The sequence below is a fragment of the Channa argus genome, chromosome 19 (assembly GCF_033026475.1).
Source record: "Channa argus isolate prfri chromosome 19, Channa argus male v1.0, whole genome shotgun sequence".
In the NCBI taxonomy this organism is placed as follows: domain Eukaryota; kingdom Metazoa; phylum Chordata; class Actinopteri; order Anabantiformes; family Channidae; genus Channa; species Channa argus.
In genome coordinates, this window is record NC_090215.1 from 21,093,805 (window position 1) to 21,107,876 (window position 14,072).

Genomic DNA, 14,072 nt, shown 5'->3' on the forward strand with positions numbered 1-14,072 from the left:
AAATAGGGGCCACTTATAAGGGCTTAGAGCATCAAAAACGGTTTAAACCTCTAAGAAACTTTTGCATCATCTTATTTTTAACCGTTCGCTTCAGAGCACAGCCACCGGTGCAGCACTCCAGGATTTACTTCTTTTTTTAAATGAAGTTCCACTTTTATAACTGTGCAGGGCTCCAGTGTGCGAGCATGAAATCACACTGGACCATGTTTTCAGAGGAAGTTTCCAGGTGATTCAATGAAAACTACTCAGGACATTTATCGTGTCAGTACTTTATGTAAACGTGACGCCACACAGCAGACTTTTCCTGAGGTTTTCTCCCTGGAAACGCTTGAATCCTCCTGCTCTCGAAACTTCTGTTGAAGCTTTGTGTTGTTTGTCAAACCAGCGACAGCTACATTCACTGGTTTCTGGATCTAGTTTCGACACACGGTCCAGCTCCAGACGGGGGGTCGAGCAGAGATTTATACATCAGGGGTTTGTGCTGGTTTCTGTGGGGCTGCTACAGACCCAGACATGTTTCAGATGGGGCAGAAAAAAAAGCTCTGTGACGACCGTTGTAAATAAATAGGAGCTAATCAGCATCTGCAGACCCCCACTGGACGTCCCAGAGCTCAGGACCACATTGTTAAATGTGACTACAATGGAATTCAAGTACGGCAGCCCACAGGGCCCACAACTCAGACATGGAGCGTCCTGTTTCCTGTTCAGGCTTCAAAGCAGAGCAGAGCGAGGTCACAGCAAGTCATAATCAAATCGGCCACTTTTCATTCTTAAAGGCCTGAGAAAGTACTCAGACCCTTACCAGGACCAGGACTGCTGGCGTCTTTTTATCAGAGGCTGCTGAAACCCCAGAACAATATTTTGGTTCCAGATTCCTGCATAAATACATGTAACCAAAAACTAAACTAACCTGAGAATACAGGTCTACCAAGCCTAAGGGGGCTTGGGCACAGAGCCTGAAGAGCCTTTAGTAAGAGTTCATCCCATTTAGTCATTTAGGACACAAAATGAAATGGTTCTTATATACTGTGGCGCCCTCTGCTGTCAGCTGATATCACCTGGTTGATGTTTAACAGGAGGATCATCAGAGCCTGTTGGTGGGACCTGGACCCAGTGCTCTGCAGGACTTGGAGAGTTCCAGCCTCAGATCCCATTACATTGTTATATGGTTTTTGAATCACACTGTGCAGCACTGGTCTTTGTTTCTTTACTATTTCCTGCATCTGTAATAAATAAATAAATAATTCTTTAAACAGTCAAATTACTTAGTTCATGTTTTCTCCAGGTCTTGTTTTATTTAACTGATACAGCTTTGTCTATCTGGGCGCTTCTGAGGCTCTAAAATGTTTTAGAAATATCACTGGCTCACAGGTGTATGACCTTCAGTGTATTTACAAGTGAGTGCTGCCACCTGGTGGACCTGCTCCCAAACTACACAGAGCTTTGGACAATCATCCCGCTACACTAACACACACTTTGTATTTCTGAATAATTGTTAAGAGTCCTAATCAGATTTTTACAAGACTGATCATAATGTAGATTATTTAAAAAAATGATTTTACTCGTTTCTTTCTCCGTCTCCTCAGTTACTGCTGTCTTTATGTTGGACTTTGCAGGAATTCATAAACACAGTGGTGATGGAGTGAAATCTAAATACATCTCAAAATATTTCAGTGCTGTTTCTCTATTCAGGATATTTAGACTAGAAAAATGGATCCAGCACTTTTTTGTGGACTTTATTTCCTTCTTTCAGTGGTTAATGTAAAAACCCCCACAGGGTTAATATGGGACTAAAAACGTCACTGGTTGAAGCTTCTCAAGTGTGAATCCTTTAATCTTGTCTAAGAGGAACCTACGAGCTACATTTTTCACTACTGGCAGAATAATGGATCATGGAATATACTGGAAAGTGACAGATAATTAAAACATAACAGATTCTGTGAAGCTAATTTCAAAGTCACATCAACAATATAAACTTTATATAAAACATGAACCCTGTTTAATACACACTGTGGTTTTAATAAACTGAGCAGCGTTGTGTTAAAGGCACTTTTCCCAACAACAGTTCTAATGCAAAATGAGTCCTTCAAATAATGACACTAGAAAACATTAAAACAATGTAAGCATTACGTGAGTTTACTGTCAGAAACTGTTTTATTACGTGAGAATGGTTCTTACAGGTTCAGGAGAAGTGTGGCAATGTGTGCTGAGGTGGATCATTGACAATCAAGTTTAATAATTAACGATCTGAACTAGGTGCAAAACTGTTGTTGTGCACATTTAAAAAAAACCTGCTGCTGTCTAAACCACAGAGGAGACTCAGAACAGAGAACTTTCATCAGAACAGAATAAGGTTATGCAGTCTAAAGGTCACTTTAGGTAACAAGTTTCATCACAGACAGCGACATCTGCTCCCTCTGTTTCTTTATCCGAGACTGAATAAATCTGCACTGAATAGCTGAGTCTGAATCACTGATGAGAATTTGGTCACATGGTAAAATGTTTTACTGATGATGTCACCAAACATGAACCAAACGTCTGCACAACCCATCCAACAGTTGCTGAGAGGTTTCAGTCTCAACAACCAAAAAGCGTCAGAGGATGATTGAACGTGCATCTACACTTTCAACACAAGTTCAGTTTGCTGACTCTTCAGGTCTGACCCTCACCACACACACACACACACACACACACACACACACACACACACACACACACACACACACACACACACACACACACACACACACACACACACACACACACACACACACACACACACACACACACACACACACACACACACACACACACACACACACACACACACACACACACACACACACCTCCCTCACAGCTTGGCTTTGCTCTGGAAGAATTTCACGATGGCGTTGAAACACTCATCTGACGTCCAGCGCTCGATCAGAAGTTCCACCTCGGCATCGTTCACGGCGTACAGACGTTCCTTCTCCACTGAGCGGATCAGCTGTTTGGACAGAGCAAGAGACTGAGACAGAGAGACACAGGGATAAAGACAGAGAGACAGATTGTATTATTAATAAAACAACTGACTGAACAAATTAAAGTTTTCCTCAGCAAACAAAGAGTGTGAAGTTCTCTCTCAGATGTTAGCTCTCACATTGCGCGGCAGCTTGGCGTAGGCCTTCAATCTGGTCCAGACCTCCGACTGGAAGCTGCTGTCGGGGAAAACCTCACTGACCAGACCGAGTTTACAAGCCTGAGCTGCTGTCAGCTTCTTGTTGAACAACAGCATCTCACTGGCCTGAAGACAGACAGACAGACACAAGCAGTCAGGTAACCACACACACACACACACACACACACACAAAACAAAAGCTCAGTGTCTCACAACAAGTGAGAGAACACCAACAAAGAAACCAAATGACTTCAGCACACAACACCTTCTCACCTTCTAAACACTTGAATAAAATGTGTCTGATGATTTTAAGTCATAAATGGAATCATCCTCCGTCTGTGATTCTAGCCTCATGTGCACCACTGCTGCTCTCTGACACTGTATTCAGAGCTGTGGACCAGTCTGCAGCAGCACAATGGAGGCTGCTGTGGAAGGAGAAAGCAGGAAGCTGGTGTGTGTGTGTGTGTGTGTGTGTGTGTGTACCTTGGCGGTGCCCATTATTTTAGGGAACATGTAGGAGGAGCAGCCTTCAGCGCTCTGACCCAGCTGACTGAACGGCGTGTGGAACGTGGCCTGACAGAGACAGTTTGTCATTAATGTACTGAACATGTTCTGACCTCAGACAAGCCTCTCGCTTGTATGTGTGTGTGTTTGTGTGTTTGTGTACCCCCTCTGTAGCGTAGACAAGGTCAAACAGTCCCAGCACAGTGACTGAGATCCCCACAGCAGGTCCGTTCACCACGGCAACCAGTGGTTTGGGGAAGTCGATGTAGGCCTTCACGTACTTCCTGTAGAGAGGTGAGGAGTTAGAGACTCACACCAAAACTGTAAAATGTTTGTTTATGATGCATTAAACTGTCAAAATAAAATAAAATCTGCTGAGAAATTATTTATTCGACTTTACATTGTTTTCTCTAATAAGCAACACAACCATCCATCCATTCAAACACTTTTAAACAAATATGATAAACAGTGATTCTGTGACCTGAGCCCAAAGTGGCCCCTTCACAGCGTTTAATGAGCCAACAGGTCAATCAGGGTCAAAATTAACCAAGTACATTTACTCAGCTACTGCTTTCAGTCTAGTTTGGACACACTGGTACTTTGTAAAAGACATCTCAGTGAGCCTGGTCTATTCGTTTAACCATTGACAGTAATTCATTCATCCACGTAAAATCAAATACATAAAATACAACAGATTTACCTGCTGCAACATTAAAGTCATGAATGACCTCATTATCAGAAAATACGACATGTTTTAGTCTGAATACATTCTGATCCTCTTAATTGCACTGTTGCTAACACAGTACTTCTGCTCTGTAGTAATGCTAGTACTTGTTTCGCGACTGATCACCTGAGCAGTTCTCCACCACGTCGGGCCATGTCCTCCACACCTCCCTGTGGGATGTTGGTGAAGTTGGACAGATCGTTTCCACTGCAGTAGAAATCCCCAGCACCTGCATTTACAGGTGAGTGTGCACAGGTACATTCATTTTTTTGTTAACAAGGACACATAACAGCATGAACTGCTACAGGTCGTGTCCATGTCAGTGTAAAAGTGACTTTAATGTCACAGAGGGAGTGAAAAATTGACTAATCTGCTCCGGTCGTGTGCTAATAGAGAAAGACAGTACTGTGTGTGTGTTTACATATTTACCAGTAAAAACAGTGATGACTGAGTCGTCTTTAGCTGCCTGCTCCAGAGCTGCAATAATTTCATTGTACATCTGAAACAAAACAGAAATTTAGACTTAAACCAGGTCTTACAAAGACACTACATGTCTTCTGTCCTCTCTACACACACACACCTCAGTGGTGATGGCGTTTTTTTTGGCCGGTCGGTTTAGTTTGATGGTGGTGATGTCATCTTCTGTAGTGACCAATAGAGTCTCATAAGTCGTCCCACTCCCAGCAGGCTTAGCGGCCACTGGGTCAGAGCTTCCACCTTCAGCCTCCACCAAGGAGCCAATCAGGTCGCAGTACTGCTGCCTGGCTTCTTCCTGTTTGTAGTAAAGGTGAAGAAAGGTGCTTTCACACAAGCACACTGCAACCCTGAATGTTTCTACACTTTACCCATGGGAGCTGCTTGTGGAAAGGCAAGTCAGAAGGCCCCCAGATTACTGGGACTTTATCCCGCCAGCCCCCAGAATAAAGTCTGAGTAATGTGAGTGAGCCTGTATGTAGATGGAGCAGCAAATCATCTGTAAGATGTAATTGTGACTGATGCTGCATTGATGTGCTGTTTAAAACGCACACACACACAGGTTCTGAGTCATGTTGTGCCTCCTTAATGCTCTGATGCGTGTATGAAACAACAACCCAGGACATAGTCCAGAATTCATATGTGTAAATGCTTTAGAAATTCACAAATATGTTGTTCGTAATAAGTTACCCCACATCTTTCACTTTCATGTTCTGCTATAAATAATATATAAGCTCCTGAGGAAGCTGTGATACCTGTGATATGGAGCCTAGAGATTTCCATGCGTCCCACTTGGCTTTGTTGACAAAGTCCAGCATACCTGGTTTGGGTGTGTTGCAGGGACCCTGACTGGCCTGGAGAAAGAGGATCACGTTAGCAACAATGGTGTAAAGATTGGTTTTGTATCTTAATATAAATGAGGCTGGGTGGCTAAAAACTTATTAAGAAGGTTTTAATGAACACATTGCCCCCAAGGCTGTTTGGGTCAGTTCTGGCTGCAGATCAGCTGAGTGATTGGTTCAGGTAGTTTGGGCTCCATTTAGGATCAAACACTGACCCTCTGACGTGTTTTGATAATGACAGGCTGACATTTACACACTTTGACACAGTTAAACCAATAAAATACTGGATTAACTTCACCCCAAAAAGCGATTCTGTAGTTGATTTACTACAACGTTTTGTGTCAGTGTCCTGCTGCATCACCAACCTCTACTGAGCTTCAACTGGTGGACAGTCACCCTGACATGAATCTGTATGATGGCAAACGGTTCAGGCCCTGTGGCAGTGTGTGCAGAAGTGTGTATGTTTGATTGATGTGTTTATTATAGACCAAAACACACTCACACAGATTTTTCTTCACTGTGATTTGAAAATGTCACTGACCTGAACGTTATAAATGAATGATCGTGTCGCACCTGTTTGAACAGAGCGTAGATTTTCAGTTTGAGCTCATTGCCTGGGTCTTTCTTTAGCGCTGACAGTTTGTTCTTCGCTTGCTCAAACTGCTCAACTGTTGCACCTGTGTGCACACACACACAGAAACACATCACCATCAATAATATTCACCAATATTGATCCTATCAAAATGTAACAAAGGTCACTGTATGTTTATATAACAATTAATCAATTTAACTTTATTTATCAAATATAACATTCAAATACATCTAATTGTATCAGGGCACCAACTAACAATAACTTGTTTCTGCAGATCTTTCTTGTTTTCTGTTAATAATGCTTTTATTGTGAAGAGCAAGGCAGGGAAGCAGGAGCCTGATGAGAAGCTGATATATAGAATTAGGTCCAGGTGTGACCTTTGTCATTTACCTTCAGCAGAACCTTGGCTACCTCCTGACACTGACTGAGTAAAATGTGAGTTCTTTTTTCCTTGGTACATTTGAACTTAACTCCCTGTAACTTTCTCTAAATCGATCTATAATCAGTCACACCATACAACAATCAATTTAAATAGAGTTCAATATCATTATCCCTGTGAATTCATCATGAAACTGTTTTTATTTGGGTCTCCACAAAGCCTGGAGCACACACTCACCCATTGTAGAAGAAGCTGTGGTGTGGAAGTTGAGACTGGGAATGGTGGAGAATCTGACAAAACTGCTGACACAGGAAGAAATGTCAAAGCCTTAACCTTACACCAGGAACCACCATAATGAGGGCATTCTGCAATTATCTGACTTTGTTTTTCTTTTATTAGCTTTGTTTGACATTTTCACTTTAGCTGCTAAATAATTTTTTTTTTCCTATGTGAACATGAATCAATGAAGACCATGACTTTTTTTTCCCAGCAATGGAAATAATGAATAAATTATATGAAGTGGGCTTTTTCACGCTCTGTGTCCATCTCGGATTCTCCTCTGGGAATGTGGAGCAAAGGTCACAGCTAGTTCACTGCAGCTGCTTTACTTTGGTTAAAATGGCCACTTGCATGAAAAACGTAGTTTAATAAAACTATGCCCGATCACTTAAACTATATGGGAACTGGGGACCGCACACCTCAACATTACTCTTAAAGACTGACAGATTAATGCTAACTAGTTAGCTTATGTTACGATCGTTTATTAGGCCGTCGAGCAGCGATCATTGTTGGCTAGCTAGGAAACATCAGAAGTAACCTAAACTGATCACTTTCATCAGACCGTATAGACTTTCTGAGACGGCTAACAAAGCCAAGGTAACCAGTGGCTAACTTGCTGTAAACGTTACCAGGGAGTGTTAAACTGACAGCTTGCTAACTTAAACGTGAACCCTCAGTGAAAGCTCCGAGCATCGCGGTAACTGCGCTTTCTTAGCTGACTTAAACTGGTTTCCAGTCTCACCTTCTTAATTTAACGAAACGCCAGGGAGCGGAGCACTTCAGGGCGAGGGCGGCCATGTAATCCCGGAGACTGTGGTCCAAAGTGCCAGAGAACGCTGAGGGAGGTAAGAGTTAACTAGCTTAGTCAACAAGCAGCTAACCGGCGGCTAGTTTTAAAAGGACATTGTGTTTACATCGCTGCCCCCGCCCACTCTATCACTTTCTGCTCCCTCATTGACTGAAGCCAAGCATCTGAAAACCAGACTTATCCAATGAGCGGAGGGTTTGGGAACCGATGAGTCCACTTTAAACCAATCGGAACGCACGCTTAGGCCTCAGTGCTGGTGCGTGGCCAATCGCCGTTGAGCGCTCCTTAGTAATGCGGCGAGTCTGGCTGCTTCGGGAAGAGGTGATGCAGGAGCTGTGATGCTTTTTCCTCTCGCCTGGATGCTCGAAATAAGACCATGCCGCAGCCAAAATCCCGGAAAATTGCCGTGCTGGGTTACAGGTCGGTGGGTAAGTCCTCGTGTTTTAATCTGTAGCAAATGCCGGCGTTAGGGGAGTTTTTACTGCGGTGGATGGCGACCTGAAGCCACGCCGCTACTATTGGTGGACATGAAGCATCTCCAGCAGGAATGTTTGGAATTTCCACCTTCTGATTAACCCACAGGACATAAAGACTACATGAAGCAAGATGGAAGCCAGTAATGTCTTCAGACTACTGCAAAATGACTCCTGGTATCTAAAAAGCTGGTGGGTCCGGCAAAAGAGGGACAGATGTCCATATCAAACTTAGAACCATGTCTTTAACTACAATACGAGGATACGAGCTGGGATTGGTTAACTGACAGCCAATCAGAAAATCCAGCAGGTGCGGTCCTGAGACTGAGCCTCTGAGCATCAAAGATAATCCAGGAAGACCCGAGTTTTTCCCGGATAACAGCCACTACACCTGCAGCTCTAAATGTTAAACATTAATAAAAGATTTAAATATATTTCAATGTTTTATTCAGTCATCTTCTTTTTGAAACAAACAAATGACAACGTTTGCACAGCGGACGTTATTCACCCAAACAAAAACTAGTCCAGTCTGAACTGCTGATCTGGCTTTTACAGACTGGCTCCATTCAAGTTAAAGGAATGTGGTGCGAGCTACATTTAGCAATTCAACAGTAAAATAAGTCAATTAGCAGAGCTTCCAGAATGTTTCTTCAGCAACAGTGGACTCACTAAACACACTTCTCTTACTTACTAATTGTTGCAAATCAACGATGCTTTACGTATATCGAGTAAATGCGTATAAATACGATTTACATAAAATAAGCCATTTATGTACGTACGCTACGTGCTCAAATACGGTTTTTCTGGTGAACTAATTGACTAGTCATTGTAGCCTGAGTCGTGTCTTAAAGTGGATTTTTTTTTTTTCGGTTCCTGACTGATGTGTCATCACTGTTTTCAGGGAAGTCTTCTCTCACCATCCAGTTTGTGGAGGGTCAGTTCGTCGACTCTTATGATCCCACCATAGAGAACAGTGAGTCCGCCCAAGTGTGTTGTGTTTTTAACAGACATGACCGCTTTCCTGCTGCTCTGACCGAGTGTGTGTTTGTCTGTCAGCGTTTACCAAGACGATGACGGTGAACGGTCAGGAGTACAACCTGCAGCTGGTCGACACGGCCGGTCAGGTGAGCTCATCCTCCGCTTCCTGATTCTGTAGCCTCACCTGTCGGAGAAAGATGACTCTCCAGGTGGCGTTTACCTCTCTCACCTGTTCAGACCCAAAGTGTTAAATGCCTAGTCTTTTTAATGATCTCTATAGTATTATAATACATCACATACTCCACCTGGTAAATTACTTGCATACCTGTTCATTACTTACCTGCACAGACGGTTCTTTTTGACTTTCTTTGAGTCCAGTTTCTTGAGGAAACTGGAGCTGACGTTTTACTCTGATATTTAACATTATGACCAGTTAATGAACGGAGACAATAATCAGATCCTTTTGACTAATGAAGAAGTTACTATTTTTACTTGTCTGCCTCCTCTGTGTGTGTGTAGGATGAGTACTCCATCTTCCCTCAGAGTTACACCATCGACGTCGACGGCTACATCCTCCTCTACTCTGTCACTTCCTACAAAAGGTTGCCCACACATTTCTTTTTTCCTTTCATCTTAAGTCCCTCACCTCGTTTTCTGTTATTTGGATGGAGCTCAGTCCTCTGAAAGCAAAGTGTTTAGAATCTTTTGCTTTTCCATCTGTCATCTCTGGTTAATGAGTTAATTGACTTGACAGAAATGTCTGACAGTGTTAACGAGCTGGATGAAGGCACAGCTCGTTAAGACTGTTACCATGGTGATTAACTGCTCTTTCCTTTTGACCCTATATGGTAGCAGACAGTCAGTGAGTTTCTGTGTCTCTGTAGTTTTGAGGTCGTCAGAGTGATCCACGAGAAGCTGCTGGACATGGTGGGAAACGTCCAGTATGTATACGCATGCACACACACGCACGCACACACACGCTCAGCTGTAATGAGCTGACTGCAGAGTTAATCACTGAATCTTATTGCTCCTGGGAAGTAATCCTGCTGTAAGGTTTAGAAAAGTACTTCCTATAAAAGTACAGAGGAGGTAAACAGGAAGGTGTTGCATGAATTTCCCAAAATGAAAGTCCCATTGAATCTGAATACATGTGTGATGTCTGTGTTCAGATTTGACAGAGCTGTTGCTCCGGGATGTTTTTTGGCTTAAATTGTGTCAGTGACCTGTTTGACCATAATATGTTTAGTTTTGCAAACTTTTAGAATAATTGCCCCTTTTCTTTCTAGCACTTCTGTCCTGTTAAGTAACAAGTCTGATATACGGTGTCAGAATGCCTGGATGCTGATGATACATTTATAGTCGAATCTACTTATTAACTGTTGTAATAAAATCAAATAATGATGTCATATTTTACATAAAAATGTCTGTTTATGTTTTCAGAGGCTGTCGTCTTACAGTACAGATCCTCACCTGACTCTGACATATGTAACGTGTTTGTCTTTTATCGTCAAGTCCTGTCAAACCAAACTCTGGGGTTAACAAACCCTTTCTCTCTCGCTCTCTCTCCAGAGTCCCAATAATATTAGTTGGAAACAAGAAAGATTTACACCTGGAGAGGTAACACACTTCATCACACTCATATGTTTTTAAAGGTCATCAGTGTCAAACTGACCCAATTTGATTTCCTAAAGGTCACAGTTTGTGTGATGTATAGCTGCAGGTCTGAGATTCGCACTGTAATAATGATCAAAGAATGATAATTCTTTCTCACTGCTGTAATATATAGAGTAGGTCACTTATTGCAACTTCCTGTAGCTGGTTCAAAATAAAAGCTTGTCAAAGCAAAAGTGATAGTGACCCCTAGGTAGAGGCCTTTAATTTGAAGCAGGAAGATTTTGTACCTCGCTTGGAAATCGCATTGGATTAAAGCGTCTGCTAAATGTAAAATGAAAATGTTTAGTTTGCATTGACTGACCATTTTATCACATTTGGATGAGTTCAGGGGCCTTATTTATAATTGTATCCTCAGCTGTGAAGAGCTGTGATCAGAGTGAAAAATGCTATTAATCATCTAGAGGAAGGTAGAGCAGTTGTCCAGGGTCGGTGGTTTCATTCCTAGCTCCTCCGGTCAGGAGTGTGCGTGTGGTTTTAGATGGAGAACACTTGGTGAAAAAGGTCAAACGTTCCTGGTTCTACAGTGACTGAGTGTTTTAAATGTAGGATGTTTAGTCGACTGGAGGGCGTGTGTTTTCAGCATTTATATAGGTGTGTGTGTGTTTATGGGCCTGAGTCGATGTGAAAACACTGCAGCAGTTTGATCTTTGCAGCAGTGTCCACTTACTGAAGACTTCAAATTACACTGTGTGTGTGATTCTGCAGACTGCTCTCAGATCCATTTAAAGCAGCAAGAATAAAGCTGGACAATGATGTCACAGTAATAAGTCGTACAGGTGCAACAACCTAAAAGAACAATGTGAATCCTTTTTTGCAGAATTTAATCAACATTTTCTACAAAGACCTCCTCACATATCTAATCCTTAATAAAATGATCAGTTTAAATATGTGGATTGTGTTCAAGCAGACCTTTGCTACAGGAATTTATGTAAATGAACAAATCCGTTCCCTTTGTGCTGTTTGTCACTCTGTGATGTACTGAACGTGGACAAGTGAAAGAAGGGACAAAATCAGCTCCGTGTTGAGAGTCGAAGCTGTTTCCCAAATAGTCCTGAAAAGAAGATCAGATCTGATAATCTTCTAAATAAAACAGTTGTTTCTTCACTTCATGTCGTCATATTTTCTTTTGTCGTTGTGTAGAGTGATCAGTTTTGAGGATGGGAAAGTTCTGGCGGAGTCGTGGAACGCAGCCTTCCTCGAGTCTTCAGCCAAAGAAAACCAGGTGAGGACGCAGACATGCAAACTATACAAGAATAAACAGAAGAACAAAATGAACTCTGCACTGACACTGGTAGTTATTACTGTGTTTCAGTAAGTTTTGTATAATTTTGGTTTTATTATTTGTTTGGGTAATTCTATTATTTCTATTTAATATTGCTTAACCCGATGCTGTGAATGTTTTAATTTGTCTGTTTGAAACTTTGTCTTGATTATAACCTTTTCTTTTTTTCCAACTCTCATTATTAAGGTTAGAAATTGAAATGATCAGGTCCTTTAACATTTCTACATGGTCAACATTTTCAACATTTCTTATTGCAGCTTCACAAGAATTAAACAGTTAGGATCCCTGCAGTTAAAACCATCAACTGATGCTCTTGAAGGCTGTTTGTGTTGCTCTAAGTTCGTCTGATAAACCCCGGCGTACATCACTGTGGGGGTGGGACGATGCAGTGATTAAATGTTGATTTACATATTGTACATCTATGCGTCAAAACAAGTAGAAAGAAAGATACTTTAACTGTCTAGTGAGTCCACTGAGCAAGCGAAAAAAATAAACTCAACCATGATCATCTAACGTGTGAGAGTATTTGAAGCCGAGACAAACAGCATGGAGATCTTGCACCACATTCCTTTAACTTGAATGGAGCCAGTCTGTAAAACCTAGATCAACAGTTCAGACTGAACTAGTTTCTGTTTGGGTGAATAAAGTCCTGCAGTGCAAACTTTGACATATTTGTTGTTAATTGTTATAAATATTGAAAAATAAAAAAGCTTAATGGGGAAATAATCTATCTAAAAAAATAATCATTGGGTGCAGCCCTACAACACTGAACCACATCTGTTTGTGTCCCCATCAGACGGCGGTGGAGGTGTTCAGGAGGATGATCTTGGAGGTGGAGAAGATGGAGGCAGGTCAGCCACAGGGCCGAACACCCTGCTCTATGATGTAGCTTCCAAAACCCACCTTTACCCCCCCCCCATTGACCCCATCTCCGTCCACAGCAGAGCAACTAACCTCTTATTGTTGTTTACTCCTCAGAGGAGAGCTTACACCGGACTCTGTTCAAAAATCTGCACATTTAATCTTGTCCTGCAAACTTGTGATGATGGGATTAACTGGCCATGGGTCCACACAAACCTACAGCTAATAGCTTAAGGGAAAGGGAGCTGTTTAAAACCAACAAAATGATCTGTTTTATCTTGAAGCTACAAGCTGGCCAGACAATCCCAGTAGGATGTTTCAGCTTTTCAAAGGGATATTGGTTTTCAGAACATGGGAGAACATCTGTGTGTGGGAGGGGGCACCTTGAAAATGGCACCTTGCAACTAGAACTATTATGTCCATGAACATACACTGGAGGGTGGCAGTGAGCAGCTCTGGGTGTTTAATGGAATTGTTTTTGCGAATTACCTTAAGATAAATTAACTATATAGATTTTTTAAATTTATTGACAGACAATTGTGGAAATTCCTAATGTGTTGAAAGGCAACAACACAAGCTTAGTAAAGAAGCTAATGAGCAAGACATCATTCATCTGGCAGATTTCTGAAAAGGCTTTGGTATGTTAACTATCACCACAAGACCTGGACTTAAACATTTCTTGACTTCAACAAAACAATTTATTTGTTATGAAATGTGAAAATAATGTGGACAAACTGGAGGAAAAATTTAGGTTGGGGTCTGATGCTGTAATGACATACATTTATTACTTAGGTGGTCATTTATATCATTTTAAATTCAATTAACCAGATTCCTGAGGTTACAACAAATGTTGAAAGATTATGACACATTCTGCTGCTAATCCCTAACAACTTATTATTCAATATTAAAGTACTTTTTATATGTAAAGAAATATTTCTGTTTGTATGAAAAGTCTCATTAAAGCTGTGTTCTATTATTTGACTAAAACTCTGCTCTGAGTCTTCGTATCATGACTGAGTGCAGCAGGAGAGAGTCTCAGATGTGA

The 14,072-nt window shown here is 41.7% G+C and overlaps 2 protein-coding genes across 4 annotated transcripts; one reads left to right on the forward strand and one right to left on the reverse strand.

Annotated features, from left to right (window-relative positions):
* Window positions 1-2,131: 2,131 nt before the first annotated feature.
* Window positions 2,132-7,888, reverse strand: eci2 (enoyl-CoA delta isomerase 2). 2 transcript variants are annotated; one of them, XM_067485611.1, is made up of 11 exons: window positions 7,694-7,888; window positions 6,910-6,974; window positions 6,275-6,378; window positions 5,615-5,713; window positions 4,966-5,157; window positions 4,815-4,884; window positions 4,512-4,614; window positions 3,825-3,945; window positions 3,641-3,730; window positions 3,140-3,283; window positions 2,132-3,007 (listed from the first exon to the last, which is right to left on the reverse strand). In XM_067485611.1, exons 1-11 carry the CDS (start codon window positions 7,747-7,749, stop codon window positions 2,852-2,854), a joined length of 1,200 nt encoding a protein of 399 aa, XP_067341712.1. In that variant the 5' UTR covers window positions 7,750-7,888; the 3' UTR covers window positions 2,132-2,851. The 2 variants fall into 2 exon arrangements, with proteins under 2 accessions (XP_067341712.1, XP_067341713.1); XM_067485612.1 differs by having other exon boundaries at window positions 6,910-6,971; window positions 7,694-7,886.
* A 7-nt stretch (window positions 7,889-7,895) lies between these two features.
* LOC137104444 (GTP-binding protein Rheb-like) lies at window positions 7,896-14,014 on the forward strand. 2 transcript variants are annotated; one of them, XM_067485633.1, is made up of 8 exons: window positions 7,896-8,187; window positions 9,134-9,205; window positions 9,289-9,356; window positions 9,730-9,812; window positions 10,095-10,151; window positions 10,780-10,827; window positions 12,025-12,106; window positions 12,963-14,014. In XM_067485633.1, the coding sequence occupies exons 1-8, from the start codon at window positions 8,136-8,138 to the stop codon at window positions 13,053-13,055; spliced, it is 555 nt and encodes a 184-aa protein (XP_067341734.1). In that variant the 5' UTR covers window positions 7,896-8,135; the 3' UTR covers window positions 13,056-14,014. The 2 variants fall into 2 exon arrangements, with proteins under 2 accessions (XP_067341734.1, XP_067341733.1); XM_067485632.1 differs by having other exon boundaries at window positions 7,896-8,179.
* The last annotated feature ends 58 nt before the right edge of the window (window positions 14,015-14,072 follow it).

What these genes read in the sequence shown, in the direction of transcription:
- eci2 (XM_067485611.1), bottom strand. Translation starts at nt 7,749, where the DNA reads ATGGCCGCCCTCGCCCTGAAGTGCTCCGCTCCCTGGCGTTTCGTTAAA. An exon ending in AAAACGCCATCACCACTGAG is followed by an intron (nt 4,885 to 4,965) that starts GTGTGTGTGTGT and finishes GTTTTGTTTCAG; the next exon opens with ATGTACAATGAAATTATTGC. An exon ending in AGTCATCACTGTTTTTACTG is followed by an intron (nt 4,615 to 4,814) that starts GTAAATATGTAA and finishes CTGTAAATGCAG; the next exon opens with GTGCTGGGGATTTCTACTGC.
- LOC137104444 (XM_067485632.1), top strand. Translation starts at nt 8,098, where the DNA reads ATGCTTTTTCCTCTCGCCTGGATGCTCGAAATAAGACCATGCCGCAGC. An exon ending in ATTGCCGTGCTGGGTTACAG is followed by an intron (nt 8,180 to 9,133) that starts GTCGGTGGGTAA and finishes CACTGTTTTCAG; the next exon opens with GGAAGTCTTCTCTCACCATC. An exon ending in CTTCAGCCAAAGAAAACCAG is followed by an intron (nt 12,107 to 12,962) that starts GTGAGGACGCAG and finishes TGTCCCCATCAG; the next exon opens with ACGGCGGTGGAGGTGTTCAG.